The sequence below is a fragment of the Thamnophis sirtalis genome, unplaced genomic scaffold (assembly GCF_051295495.1).
Source record: "Thamnophis sirtalis isolate CommonGarterSnake01/CBP01778 unplaced genomic scaffold, rThaSir2_p1.2 scaffold_1, whole genome shotgun sequence".
Lineage (NCBI taxonomy): Eukaryota > Metazoa > Chordata > Lepidosauria > Squamata > Natricidae > Thamnophis > Thamnophis sirtalis.
The window spans coordinates 61936418-61952140 of record NW_028261381.1 but is presented as its reverse complement, the minus strand read 5'-3'; the positions used below and the strand labels follow the sequence as shown (position 1 = coordinate 61952140).

The window sequence follows — 15723 nt, the reverse complement described above, 5'->3', positions numbered from 1 at the left end:
GATACATACAAGTATACAGATCATGCAACTTTTTTTTTACTACTCTAAGTAACTTGGTCAAAACTTCCTGGGTTGCTGGCTTACAGTATTTCTATGAGCCTAGTTTTTCATGAAATTACAGTAAATGCGGACTGGAAGGAAGACTTCTACTTCCACCCTTTATTAAGCACCTATCCAGATCTCCAAGATTTATAACAGACTCCTGAGTTTAGGAGTTATAGGTAGAGCTGGAATGGGGAGTCAAGGAAGAGAAGTTGCCCCTGCCTGGAAACCTATTTACAGAGCCCGGGAACCTGCTTGAAATATCTGGAAGACGAGGTGTCATTCCAGCTCGTGTACAATAGCCTCTTCTTGAGAGAAGTGGTGGGATTCCTTGGCTCATTCCTGGGCTCCTCTGCCTTCTTGGCTTGCTGAGATTGTCTAAAAACAGGTTGTTCCCATGCAGAAGACAGCCTCCACTGCCATGCAATGGCCTCATCCCCCTCTGGGGTGAGCTGTTTATGCTTGGAAGTTGGCTGGCCCATTTGGTTCCTTCTGGTGATTGATCTTTTGGAAGATGGTTCCCTCTACCTAAGAGCTTCCTTGTTCCATCCAAAAATTTCCTCACGCCACTGAGGATCCCATCTGTATTATCCGATGATAGTTTGCTTACTCCATTTGGTGGCTGGGTCTGTGGGTTTTTGCCTTGCTCATCAGAACCCGTGGGAGAATTTGGAGGAGTGCCTCTACTTGAGTTGGGCATTCCTTCACTATGCTTACTTTCATCTGATAATCCCTTCAGTGTTTGGGGAATATTGTTACTTCTAAAAGAAGGGTCTGGTTTGTCTTCTAAGCCAGTGTTCCCTAGAGGGGATCTGCAATTCTTCTGCAGTTTGTTCCAATTAGCGGGGATCTCATATTCAGGAGTTGAAGCATCTTTGATCTCTGACTCATTCTGCTGTGTGGGCCAGTCATATGTAGGAGAACAATCACATTCATAGGGTGACTCATATTCTGGGGAGGTTTTGTCCTCATCTTGCATTTCATATATTGGAGGAGTCTCATATTCATAGTGCCATTCATATGGAGAATGGCCATCGTAGCTATATTGAGACTTGTGCCCCAAGGAAGTTTCATATATATATTGTGACTCAGGCGGAGGAGAGAATTCATATTCATATTGTGAGTCATCGCCGGGGGACCATCCATATTGTGGATCATACAGTTCATAAGCTTTCGTGGGCTCATATATAGGAGAGGCGATATATGTATAATGTGACCCATATTTCTTTACATAGTACTGGGGAGATGTACTTGCAGAAGTCATGCCATAAACAGTGGAGGGACTAGAGCCATACTGAGAGTCATATAGGGATGAGGAAGGATATTCATAAGGCTCCTCCTCCTGCTCCTCCTCCTGCTCCTCCTGCTTCCCAGCTTCATATCCCCTGCAGGGGCTGTTCCATCTATCATAGGACTCATATTCATCCAGGGACTCATCTTCTTCATCAGCAGACTCAGACTTATCTTCCAAACAACATTCACAATGCTCCTTGCATTCTGGTATAGACTCAGGCTCTGCCTGTATTCCTTTGTCCACTGCTTTTATCTTTTTGCTTTCTTCCTCATCTGCAACCATAGAAACACAAGTCATTGGGTTAAAACAAAACAAAACAGAAAGCAGATAATTTAGGCACTTCTAATGATCTCACTGATAGAAAGAGGTGGGGAACAAATTTTTCTCTTTCGTGTAAATCAAGGGCTCCGAATCCCTGGTGTGCAGACCAGTACCGGTCCACAGTCTGTTGGGAATTGGGCTGCGCAAAGTGGTTGGTAGCCACGAAACTTCATTTGGGCATGTGTGGAATCTAGGTTGTGCATGGGAAACCATCCCCAACACCACCCCTGCCGCCATTGCCGCCAATTTGTGAAGCCAGAAAGATTGGGCACCACTGCTGTAAATCCATTAACTTCCCTTTCATGATGGAAGAACAGCATGCATCACCCCTTCCTTTATCAACAAGTTTTATTCTTGGGGATCAGTTGTTTAATATTTGGCAGATTCGAAGAACAGCATTTCTAGTTCTTGTGAGAGAGATTCCTCTTATCATGCCAGACCTTCATAAAATTTTTGTGAAGTTCACACCGGGCATGTCCAAACCATGGGTTTCAGGCTGCATGCTGCCCCGGACAGTTAGTAATGCAGCCCCACAAGATCTTAAACTTTTGAACACTATTATTTGATTTTTAGGGATATTTATATATATTCACTGTATTATATATATTTATATGTGGCCCAAGACAATTCTTCTTCATTCAATGTGACCCAAGCAAGCCAAAAGGTTGATCATCCATGGTCTACAGTGAACCAAGAACATATCCGATCAAATAAAAGCAATTATGTAGAGAAGTATTTACACAGTTTGCCTCTGATAGTAAACTGGCTTTCTTTCCCATAACAGAAAAGAACCCTCCAATTTGGTGACTGGGGGACTGGAAGAGTTTGTCTTTTTTTTCTACTTTCTTCCATGACTCCAGAAAACAAATATGTTGAATCTGTCCGCTCAACAATGTGTTTTCAGGGTTCATTGCAGCCATGATTTTTGCAACTGAATCTGCAAATGAGTGAATACACTGGTAAGGTCATGTGTAGGACTAAAGAGGCCCAAGTTCTCTTCCCACCTCAGCCACATAGGTTTCTGTGACACTTTGGGACAGTGGTTAATATGATAGATTGACACTAAAGAGACCAAGATTTTAATTTACCCTCAGCCACAGAAGCTCACTGGATGATGTGGGCTAGTCTCATTATTTCAACATAATGAATGGAGGAGGGGAAGGGAGAAGAGGAATAGGTCCTTCTACTTCATTTATACCAAATTTTAAAAACTGCTTCATTTGAGAAGTAAATTTCCAAGAGTAATCTGAAAAGCTGTCCATTACCGTAGCTATCTCCTTACAGGTTACACATTCGCCTAATTACATTTCTTAATGTAATATGAAATATGGAACAAAATATGAATATAAAAAGGTAAGAAACAATAAGGGACTCAAAAAGATGCAGATTATCTGACTCTTGGCATGTCAAGACCTGTATCAGATGGCACGACCATTTTGGTCCTCTTAAATCTTTCAGCAGCTTTTGATACTGTCAACCACAGTATCCTTCCGGACTGCCTGCATGAATTGGAAAGTGGAAGCCAGTTGTTATGATGGTTTCACTTCCACTTGAAAGTCAAGAGGGTGGTGGGAGCAGGGAGAGAGGTTGGAATGAGTGCCTCATGATTCAGTCTTTTTCCCTCTCCTGCTGAATGCTGACACAAAATTGCTGGGAGATGGCATGCACCAGTTTAGAATGAAGTGACATTAATGTGTGATGATATATTTCTACCCTGGATCCTCTGTGAAATGTGGTGGAAGACTGAGTATCCGGAAGCCGTAAGAATACAGAATCAGGCTCAATCCAAACAAGACACATGCCGGTGGGTTCAGAAGCAGACTCACTCTATGACTGTACCATCAGTAGCTCTTGATGGGATTGTGCTTCTCCAAAGAGCAGGCAAGCAATTTGGGGGTGCTCTTGGACTCACAACTCCTGCATAAAGAGCAGGCCAGGACCCAGGTCTTTTGCACAGCTGTGGTTATTGTGCCAGCTGCATTCTTAACAGGATAGACTGAAAGTAGTTTATTTACTTTATTTTAGGAAATTTATATATTCGCACATGGCAACTCAAGGCAGCTTACAGGAATATAAACCTCATATCTAACACAATAGAACTAATAAAAGAGAATAATCATATAATAAATTAATAAAATATAATAACCCCCACATCACATGAACCATTTAATGGGCTCCATCCCACTTTGTGTTCCACAGGCCCACTGGCAGTTGCTCATCATCTCTCAATTACTATAGTTTGATCTACATGAGACTGCAAGAATCCAATGGCATGTGTACATATTGGTCATTGGCAGTTCTGCCATGTTTTACCTCTGCTTCACAAGTTACACTAAGTTTCTGGATGCAATTTAAGGTAATGGTTTGTATTTGGCTAGGCTAGGGCCTGGGTATCCACCTTCCACTAATAGTTTCTGCCTGTCTTACTTGAACTAGCTGATCATAAGCACAATCACAGTTTCATTTAGTGCCTGCTTTGCTTAGCAACCAAGTATTCAGTCTCAACTATGGTCACTAAATGAGGATTACCTGTACTTGCTCAGGGAGGAAGTCACAAGCCATTAATGAGCAAAGTTTGCCTTCTAGCTCAAGAATGTTCCTTCTTCATAGCTTTGCTTTCCCCATGAAGAACTTTTTCACATGCGACTCAGTTACTACAAAAAACCAGCCTACAGTGACTCTCAATTTAAAATGTAAAATAAACACAATTCCTTCCGAAGTTTTCTTTAGGTATCTTGTTTGATGCCAAAAAGGGGGTGCATATATTTTCTGTTAAATCAGGTAAATTATCTTTTGAATTTTTTAACAATGGATTTTCAGTGGCAAAAGAGAAATTAATTTTAACTTTCAGGGAATGCTTATGGAATGTCTAATCCACCTGTATTGACAACAGAAACAAGATTTGATGTATATAGAGTATAAAAGTACAGGTAATCATCAACTTATGACGACAATTGAGACCCACATTTCTTTCTTTTTTAAAATATATTTTTATTGTTTTACATTTAAAATAGTGCAACACAGCAAAGCTGTTATGACCATACAATCACATTATATACAGATAAATCTCGTCCATTAGCTATTAGCTTAATACATTATCTATCCTTCTATCCAATCACATTATTTACAATTTGTTCCAGTCTTGTCACCTTGTCTTATACCAATAATAAAATCTATTCCAAACTACATAATATTCTGATTACCCTTTGTTTTTTAATTCGAGGATGAGCCTATCTGCTTCTGCACAGGCCAAATTTTTCCTAATTATGGCTAACTCCGATGAGACCCATATTTCTGTTGCTAAGCAATACAGCTGCTAAGTTTTACCCCATTTTATCACCTTTCTTGCCACAGCTGTTAAATGAATCACAGCAGTTTTTTAAAGTTAGTAACACACCTATCTAGTGAATCTGGCCTCCCCATTGTCTTTGCTTGTCAGAAAGTCACAAAAGATGATTATGTGATCCCAGGACACTATAACCGTCATAAACATGAGTCAGTTGCCAAGCATCTTAATTTTGATCATATGACCTGGGGGATGCTGCAACAGTCATAGGTGTGAAAAATAGTAATAAGTCACTTTTTTCAGCCATTGTAATTTTAAACGGTCACTAAATGAACTGTTGTAAGTCAAAAACTGCTCGTACAATCAGTGTCTGAGAAGTTGCAAGGGCTCTACTCTCATATTTTGCCCTATTTCTTCTGCAACTTCCAATAAAATTGTGTATATATTTCTCTTCCCAGACCTCCAATATCATAACTCCTTACCAGGAACTTCAACAGATTTCAGTTCTCTCTCCTCTTTTCCTTCTACTGGTTCAGAATCTTTCTCGGGGGACCTGGAAAACCAACAGTTGCATTAATCAACAGATGACAAGCAGATATGATTTTTTATTTGTTTGTTTATTAAATTTATATGCTGCCATCTTACTACCCAAATGAGTTTTTGGATGGAAATTCTTTTCTTATTTCCTGTAGGTAAGAAAGAATTTGAAATAAAGAGCATAAAGCTAAATATGATTTTGATCAATAAAAGTTTTTATCTGGATAAAAGGTCCAGGTAAATTCAGAATATTGATTTTTATTACTATCAGATTTTGGAACTAACAATAAAAAAATAAACAGTTTCTCATGGAAAACAGACTTTATCCTGGCTGCTATAAATTCCAACAAATGTAAGTGATTATTTTAGAAAGTGGACACTAGAGGGAACTAAAGATTGCAAGTAGAGGGTGGAAATGTACAAGCCTGTTCATGATGTTGATTAATGTCCAGGCTAACAAAACGACACAAAATCTTATAATATCAAAATATTAAAGGAGACCTTTGAAGAATGGACCCAGAAATTAGTAATTATAATATCAACACTGTTAGTAATGATGTCTGCCTTTATGGATAGACTATGTCTAAAATGTGTTAATGAAGACATGACAGACATGAAACAAATTCTATCTGAGAAAAAAGAATCAATAGTAGAACATCAAATGACAGGCCGATAGTCCAATGATTTGGAAAAGATGCTTTATTGGATACACAAAAGAAACTGGCTAAAGTTTTAAAAATTAAAACGGAAATTCAAATGATAAACTAACAAAATGACCTGGAATGTATTTTCTTATTGGATCTACAAAAGATGCTTGTTAAAAGTTTGAAGAACTTTGTATGATGGGATAAAGAAGAGAATTCAGATCCTATGACACTGTTTGATTGAATTGAAGATTAGGACTGTTAGGAGTAAAAGAAAGAAATATAAAGTGATTTATTTGATCAAGTTGACTTTTCTGGCAACTTTATAGCCTTTTTGCTGACACCAAAATTGAAATTTGATGTTTTATGGATTTGCTTATAGATAAAAAATAGGATATGGGATGAAGATATATCTGTTTAACCCAATGGTGGGTTCCTAACGAGTTTACTATCGGTTCGCTGAGAGAGGGCGTTTTGCGCCTGCACAAAAGACAGGGTAATCTTACAGATAACACAAGCAGAAGTCTTATTTACAAAATATCAGAGATACAGTTTCTGACAGATAATCCAGGAGAAAATATCCATTGCATCTCAAAGAGTTGGAAAAGACTGGACCAGAGCTCACTGTAACAGCATTCCCAAAAAAGGTATTAAGAGTTGTTAACCTAATTTTGCGAAGCTTCTTATCCGGCAACATAGTATTGCTAACTAGGGCATACAAAACCTTTGCCAGACCAGTTCTCAAATAGAGCTCGTCTGCCTGCAATCCACACTGTATATCGGACATTAATACGACCGAGTAGGTCCAGAGGTATTTCACGAGAAGAGTACTCAACTTCTCTGCTCACAATAGAATTCATTATGCCACCAGGCTTGAAATATTGGACTTGGACAATCTGGAACTGGGCTGCCTGTGGTTGGACTTAAGCATAGTACACAAAATTGTCTGCTACAATGTCCTACCTGTCAACGATTACTTCAGCTTCAACCGCAATAATACACTGGCAAACAATCGATACAAACTCATGGTAAACTGCTCCAAGCTCGACTGCAGAAAATATGACTTCAGCAACAGAGTGCTCAACGCCTGGAATGCTCTACCTGGCTTCGTTATTACATCCTCAAACCCTCACAGCTTCAACCTTAAACTGTCTGCCATGGACCTCACCCCATTCCTAAGAGGTCAGTAAAGGGGGCATGCATAAGCACACCAGCATGCCTACTGTTCCTATCCTACTGTCCTCATTTATTTGTATTCATTTCGTTTGTTCATGCCCATGTTCATACTTATACCTGCTATCCTGTACATGTTTGACAAACTAATAAATAAATAAAATAAATAAATAGAACCTTGGACTTCAGTTTTGTGCTGAATGTTAGGAAGAGGTTTTGTTTGGCTTTTTAAGCAGTTCACCGTTAGTAGAGTAATGCAGAAATAACTTGTCTTTTGCATGTGAGCCTACTGTATACTTCTAATCTTAGCTTAATTTGGAAGTTTACTCGGGATGTTGGAGTCCTGTCCAATGTTCATCTTTCTTAGGATGATATTTGTTTGACTTATTAAGACAGTCTCCCTTTACCACCCCACTACCCCCCAGTACATGGCATCACAGCTGTCACAGCACATGCATTGTGGTTTTCTACTGCTGAGATAAATTTCCTACCTTTTCCTGGTGATGATGTTTTTAAAACTGAAGACTTTAGGATCAAGAGTGAAGAAACATAAAGATCTTTTGGGGCCAAACGTGATTGAAACACCTGCAAAGGAAGGTGACAAATGAATTGCTGGGAATGTAAACAGTGAGTTACACTGCTTTGATCATTTCTCTACTTAACATTTCTTCCAGCGTCATTTCATTCAGTCATTCTTGAGGCATAAGGACTGCCCTTATGACTCTTATCAGCACAAGAAGAGTTGGGATTCTAGAATAGGGGTCTCAAATAATCATATCAGGACAGGTTGGTTGGTCCAGAGGCCAGAACACATTACATGCATTGGTAAAAAAATCTGTAGGGAGTAAAAACTGAGGAAAATAAAAAATATTATATTTGTTTATATATCAAATTTGGAGACCACCCATTTCTCTCTCATGGAATGACTCTGGGTAGTGTACAATAAAAACATTAAAACCCTATAAATATTATATTCTAGTAGGAAGCAGTTAAGATTTATAATGATTAGTTATTAGTCATTAAAACTAAAAGTATTAATTTAAAAACAAAACAAAACCCTCCCTGTGAATCAGAGATATTTTACTTTATCCACTTAGCAATATTCATTCATGAAAACACCATTACTTTTTATTTTACTGCTCGGTTGATATGTAATATTTTTTTCAAGCTTTTATCTAAGATTTAAATTGTCTAGGAAATTCGCCCCCCCCCAAAAAAAAACCTACCCAAACCCTGCTGTTTTTTTCCTTCTTCTCATTTTCTTAAGTAGAAACACAATTATATTCTTGTTTGGTCTCCCTTTTTCTCTCTCCTTCACTGGCCAAGCCCATTCTTCTCCTGCTTTAGTTGCTTGCTTAATATTTTTCCCACTCCTTCCTTGGTAAAAAGACCATTATGGCAGATCCATCCCACATCGCTGATTGCCTCCTCCTTCTCTCCTATGAACATCTCACAAGCATTTCCTGTTCTGGATAGGGAGGCTTTTTGCTTGCTCACTCATGTCCTAATAATCTCCCATTTGGACTATTGCCATTGTACTCTACATGGAGCTGCCCTTGAAAACTATCTGGAAGATTCAACTGGTACAAAATGAGGTGATGCAAACAATTATGGATAACCAAAGAATGGTGCATATATCAACTCTTCAGCGTTTGGTGCCACTTTGCTTCCAGGTCCAATCCAAGGTGTAGGTTATGATCTTTAAAGCCCTCTATAGCATGGGGCCAGATTACCTATGGAACCATCTTCATCCCATTACATCAGCCTGTCTGGCCCTGTCAGGCAGGGAAGGTAGATTGCAAACTCCATCAATTAAAGAATTTTAAGTGGTGGAATTCAGGAAGAAAGCCTTCTCTGACATTGCGCCCATCCTGTAGCATCTTCTTCCCCCAAAGGTGAGGCAGGTTCCATTCATTTGACCTTCTGGAAAGGTTGAAAACATGGCTCTGCCATCTTGCTTGGGGTTCACTGAGGAGCAGGCAGTTAGGGGGCTGATTAACACTTTAAAGTCCCCCATCTTTTAACTGATATTTAATGTCAAATTTTAACCATATTTGCCTGTATTTGAATTTTTTTAATATTAGCTTTTTATGCTTTTAAACTTTTTATTTGTACATTGCCCAGAGTCCTTCGGTGAGGGAGATGTGCAGTTTCTAAATGTGATGATAGATAGATAGATAGATAGATAGATAGATAGATAGATAGATAGATAGATAGATAGATAGATATAGATAGATAGATAGATAGATAGAGATAGATAGATAGATAGATAGATAGATAGATAGATAGATAGATAGATAGATAGATAGATAGATAGATAGATAGATAGATAGATAGATAGATAGATAGATAAGTAGACAGACAGACAGACAGACAGACAGACCGATCTATCCATCAAGTCCGGTCACAGCATGTATATATGTAATGTGTGTGTGTGTGTGTGTGTGTGTGTGTGTGTGTGTGTTTCTGTGTGTGTGTCTATACACACACACACACACACACACACACACTACTTTACAAAACACTAGTTATTGATCTGTATCTTCTGCAGCCTTGTAAGTACTTAAATCTTTCCACAGGTAAACCTCTAAAAGGTTTCGATCTGACTCCTTGTGACTAAAGTACTGCCCAGACATATCCAAATTGTTTTCAGAATCATTGAAAACAATTATTTACACTTTATTATCCTATTCATTAATGCATTCACATAGCAACTACCGGTAGTCTGATCTGACATGAGAATGGAAGAAAAATAGGGTCATCCCTATAACAGGAATATGTTAGAAAGGGATGATCCACCAGGGCAAGATAAACTTACATATTATACTTAAGCTCTAATATGATGAGTGTTATTGATGATGAGTGTCCATAATACTTAAATCTAGGTTTTAAGATCTATAAATTGCCGCAGAAGGTTTAGCACACTATATAAATTGAATTACTATGCTGTGGTTAATCCATGTCTTAATGAAAGAGGTTTGGCCACATCCTACCTGAATCTTCTGAAATGGAGATGGAAAATAAAGGGCCTTTTAAGTACCATGGGACATCTTCTTTGTTGGCTGAAAAAGAAGAGGAGAGTGGATAATCTATCTAAAAGGAACAGCAAGTTCTTCCCATTTTTTGTTCTGAATAATCATAGGCTATTTCATTTCTCTTACGCCAGATCTCCTTCCCCTTGCCTCTGAACAAAAAAGTATACCGATAGGCCTCAGCTTATAATCACAATTAATACCAGAATTTCTATTGCTAACCAAGGTGGTTGTTAAATGAGTTACACCCAATTTTATAACATCTTTTGCCACAATTTTTAAGTGAATCACTGCAATTGTTAATCATGTGCTCATTAAGTTAATCTAGCTTTCCCTCCCCCCCCCTTGACTTTGCTTGTCAGGGCCAGCTGGGAAGGTTGCAAATGTTGATCATAGGACCCCGGGATGCTGCAACTGTTGTAAATACTTGCCAGTTGCAAAATACCCAAATTGTTATTACATGACTATGGAGATGCTACAATGGTCATATGTGTGAGGACTGATCATAAGTCAATTTTTCAGTCCTGAAAACAGTAGCTAAATGAATGGCTGTAGGTCAAAGACTACCTTGTATGAATTTCTGTGGAGATTCTCAGTCATCCAGGTCATGGTTGACCCAAAGGCGCTTTTTCAGGAGACAACCGGACTTCCTTGTCTTTTCTTTGAAGATGTTTCGCTTCTCATCCAAGAAGTTTCTTCAGCTCTGATTGGATGGTGGGGAATGGAAGGATTTATATTTCTTGCAGACAGCTGGTGATTTGCATGTTGCTAGAGAATCATTGAGGCCACTTGGGGGTTTTCTGTCTCCTCAGGATCTTCATAGGAAAGAGAAAACAGGGCAGAAAATATCCTGCTGCCAAGAAGTCTTCACACTCATTTGCACTACTCAGCTGACCCTGAGGACATAGATAAACCTCCCAATTGACTCAATGACTCTCTAAAACATGCAAATGACCAGCTGTCTGCAAGGAATATAAATCCTTTCAAGTGGTTTCTTCAGTTTCCCCACCATCCAGAATGAGCTGAAGAAGTTTCTTGGATGAGAAGTGTAACATCTTCAAAAAAACCCAGAAAGTCCAGTTGCCTCCTGAAAAAGTATCTTTGGGACACCTTGAATGGATGTTCTCTGATCTAAAACTTACAGCAGATATTTCTTGGAGTGCAAAAATAGGAAATATTCATCAAAAATATTGTTTTTATTTCCAAAAAAAACCCAATAATTTCATGGCAGTGTAATCAATGTTCTGTGGGATTTTCATTGATTTTAAAGCCCTGTCTTCTACACCTCCAAATCCACATTCAAAGTGGATTCCTAGAAACTGCAGAACATTGGTAGAAGAGTGGATTATACTGATGACGGTTTTCCAAATAGGCATAACTCATACAATTCATTCTACACCCACCCTAACCACACCGTGGTTCTGTAAGGGTTTAAGGAAGAAAGAACAGATAAGGTAAGATGTTTTCTCTTATGAAAGGGAGACAAAATAGAGAGAAAGTGTTATGATAAAACAGAAGTTGCCAATCATTGAGATGCCACTACAAAATACAAATGAGAGAAGGCTCAAAGTGAAAGGAGAGGTAGATATTATATCAAGCAGAATTAATGATTTCACATAATACAGAATTGGTGTTGTTCAGATATTTGTGATAATAATTCTTACTAACCTTAAATAACACAGTTAGTAGAAGACGGGGATTAGGAAAATCTTGGTTGACCAGAAAAGCCGTTACGGGAAAGAATTTGAAATACCCTTGTCAGATAGAAAGCCATTCCTTCAAGACAATAACTCTGAGTAACAAATTTTGAATCTTAGCTATGTAAGAGACTTCTAATAAGATTAAAGTTTACCAGAATAGGAGTCTGAGGTCCCAAACATCTCTCGGAAAACATCCCATGGGCTGCGGAAAGTGAATCTCAATTCTTCTTCAGGAACTGAAGGGAAAATAATATTATATGCAACTTATCACTGCTTTCCTGAATTCCTCTCAGTGTGGAATTTCTACAAACAAAAATGGGATACAGTAATTCCCAGAGAATAGCTATATAATTAAGATAAATTTATCTCATGTTAAAGTCCAATGAGAGTTCCACGGTTCAATAAGAATTTTTTTTTTCTTTTCCTAGGCATACAGTCCACTCTCCAACCAAATGTAGCTCATCTTGTTTGCATTTCTGTCCATTTCAGATTAAACTTGACCATAAAACTCATCAGCCTCCTCTTCTGCATCAACCACTGGAGCATCAAATTCGATAATAGTCGTATTAAGGTTTGTCCACAAAGTATAATTGCTATTATTTGGTCACTGACCAAATACACTGACCCAAGTACAATCTTTTCTATATTCTCTCCAATTACAAAAAAACCCTTTCTTCTTTATTTTTTGTCTTCTCACTAATAAATAGCATAATCTTCAATGAGAGTGCAACTCAGTGATAGGTTGCAGCCAGTACGCCCTGGTACGGGCATACCGGTGCCTGCCCGGAGCACCAGGTACCGTTCCTGTACGGTGCTCTGGAGGGCCTATCCACCCGAGCTCCTTACCTGTATTTGAACTTTTCGGAGCTTCCGCACATGTGCACAGAGCTCATGGTGCCTGTGCGATGCTCCGCCGAGCAGCTGGAGCATCGCAGAGGCTCACGGAGGCATTGCAAGAGGTAAGGATGCATGTGTGCATTGCTCATGCACCAAGCCCCATTGCAACTGTACCAGTTGCAACGGGATCCAGAACCTACCACTGATCCAACTCCAGTCCATTTTGGTTCACTGACACCTAAGATATCAATGTGAAGTCAATTCATTCCTTCTTCTACTATGTGGAGCTTGCCGTGTTCATGCTTATGTTCAATGCACCCACTGTAATTCGGTGTTAGTATGACAATATCAGCAATTAGACATCCTGAAGACTGTTATAAACACCATTAATACTCTTAAAGTTCTTCAGCTCTTCCTCAATATTATTTTTGAGTGTCATCTGACTCAAGGATCCCATAATCCAAATACTGTACTATCAACTACTTTATCTTATCTGTCCATATGGATTTCTTGGAAAAATATAGGAATGGTTTTCCTTTGTCATCTTCTGTGCAGAAGGAAATGATTCCTTTGCCATTATCACAAAAATGATCTTCTGCCTCTAGCATCTTCCCAAATAACTGCAGCCAAATGTAACTGCTTAGACCCCTCTCATTTGTTTCCCATTGGTCATCCTTTTATTTTAATTTCCTGGCAAAATGTTAAGGGGGGAAATAGCAGAATAATTACATAATATTTGTAACTGGAAGCGCTGGAGGTACTCTACATTGAAACATTCATAAAATATGCATTGACAAATAGACATTACAATATTTACAATGTTGTAAATTTTACAATACAAGCAGATGTTTGTATTTATGTCCTGCAGGTATGACCTCAAACCTGCTTAGTGTCATAGGAAAAGAGGCATGGATAATGGTTTTGGGCCCTTTTTCTGGGTACAAAATTGATTTGGGCAGTATGGGAGATGAATAGGTTAGATGGTAGAAGAGCTTCTCCTCACCTGTTGTGAGTCCATCCCCATAGCAATCATAACGTTCTCTCTTGGCCCCTAAAAAAGAAAGTCATGTATTTGGTTACCCCCCAAGTAAATTACTATTCCGTGTTGGTCCACAAAATTTCTGACTTAGGATTCATCCACACCTGCACTGATGTGAGTTCCTCCTCTCCCTGATATATATTCAGTGCTGATTTCAACACAGTAATAGTTATGTAACATGACTGAAACTTATGAACACTCTATTATTTAGAAGACTTAAAGTATTGAAAATAAAAAAGTAAAAATTATGTCAGTAATAACTGCAGTTTAGGCTGTCAGTACTATATTATAAACATAAGATTAGATAAGTTTTCATCCATAACATAAAAAAGCATTGTTGTGCTCATCAAAGGATTGATTATATAACCTGGGGGAGGGAGGGGGAGCGGAAGAGGGAGAGAGGGAGAGCCCACCCGCGCGCGCGAGAGAGAGAGAGAGAGAGAGAGAGAGAGAGAGAGAGAGAGAGAGAGAGAGAGAGAGAGAGAGATTGGGCAAACAGAGCCAGGAAGTTTCTTACTATCTGACAGCACTTCATAAGCTTCTGTAACTTCTTTGAACTTTTGTTCAGCATAATTTTTCCTCTCTGGATTTTTATCTGGGTGCCACTGCAGAGCTTTTTTCCTGTACCTACAAAGCCCCCAAAGGCAAAACAAAGAAAATGTTAGAAATCCATATCTCAATAACCAATAGTAAACCACCATCTCTAAAGAAACTATTGGATTTAAGAAGAATACTATTTCTCAGAAGGTAGGACAGATTCAGGTTACTAGTGTCCATTTTTTGTCCCATCTCTTTTCCCAGTTAGCTAACTGAAAATTACCAAAGGAATATGAGGCATCCAGCCTTTTGCTATCAGTGACATCTTCAGTATTGACTAAATATTTGTGATTGTACTTCATTGCATCAGCAAGAGAATAGATTTCTGATCTCCCATAGATTCCATTTGAAAGTTTAACAACTGAATCTAGGAGAACTGTGTGGTTAAAATGCAGAATTACAGACTGACTCTGCCCATTGCCAGGAGTTCGATCCTGATGGGATTCAAGGTTGACTCAGCCTTCCAAGGTCCAAGGTCGGTAACATGAGGACCCAGATTGATGGGGGCAATATGCTGACTCTGTAGACTGCTTAGAGAGGGCTGTAAAGCACTATATAAGCCTAAGTGCTGTTGCTATGAAGCCTCATTTATAAAAACTCTAAACAAATATTTATTTAAAAGGGTATCTATTTAGGTAGATGTAAGCACTAATAATTTGACATCTTTTACTCATTAACTACCAGAATAAATATTGTAAATGTCAGAGCATGGTGTTTTTTAAAAAGTTTTTTGTAACTTTTAAACTTGGTGTTCATTTCAGAATAAAACTGCTTAGAGAGAAGAATACTCAAAGACTTACGCTTTTTTAATATCGTTGTCAGAGGCATCCCGAGGAATATCTAAAAGCTTATAATAGTCTGGCACAGCAGCCATTGGTCTGTTCTGTGCAGGAACAGATAGCAGAGACGTGGAAGGAAACTTGCAGCCTCAAGGGGAACAGTGTTTCTGATCTGCTTCTGGGGCTGATCATGGCCGCACCCTTGGCTGTACAGCAGAAGGTGGGTGCTGTGGAAACAGATCCTGCAGGCCAAGAAATAGAACGATGTGCCACATAAAACGTCCAACCACAATCCCACCATCCAGTCCAAGGAACTGGCCAAGAGAAGGCATGAATGGCTGACCAAGAATAAACTAAAATTGTTCAGAAATTTGGCTTGGAAAATGCCAATCATTACCCCCTTTTCCCTCCACTAAAAAGTTTACTGGTTTATAGCTGTTGA

At 38.8% G+C, this 15723-nt stretch overlaps 1 protein-coding gene across 1 annotated transcript; it reads right to left on the bottom strand.

Annotated features, from left to right (window-relative positions):
• LOC106545764 (uncharacterized) lies at window positions 1–15723 on the bottom strand. The gene is made up of 8 exons (XM_087713350.1): window positions 15303–15723; window positions 14423–14532; window positions 13870–13917; window positions 12182–12265; window positions 10291–10359; window positions 7789–7882; window positions 5426–5496; window positions 1–1608 (listed from the first exon to the last, which is right to left on the bottom strand). The coding sequence occupies exons 1-8, from the start codon at window positions 15374–15376 to the stop codon at window positions 209–211; spliced, it is 1950 nt and encodes a 649-aa protein (XP_087569476.1). The 5' UTR covers window positions 15377–15723; the 3' UTR covers window positions 1–208.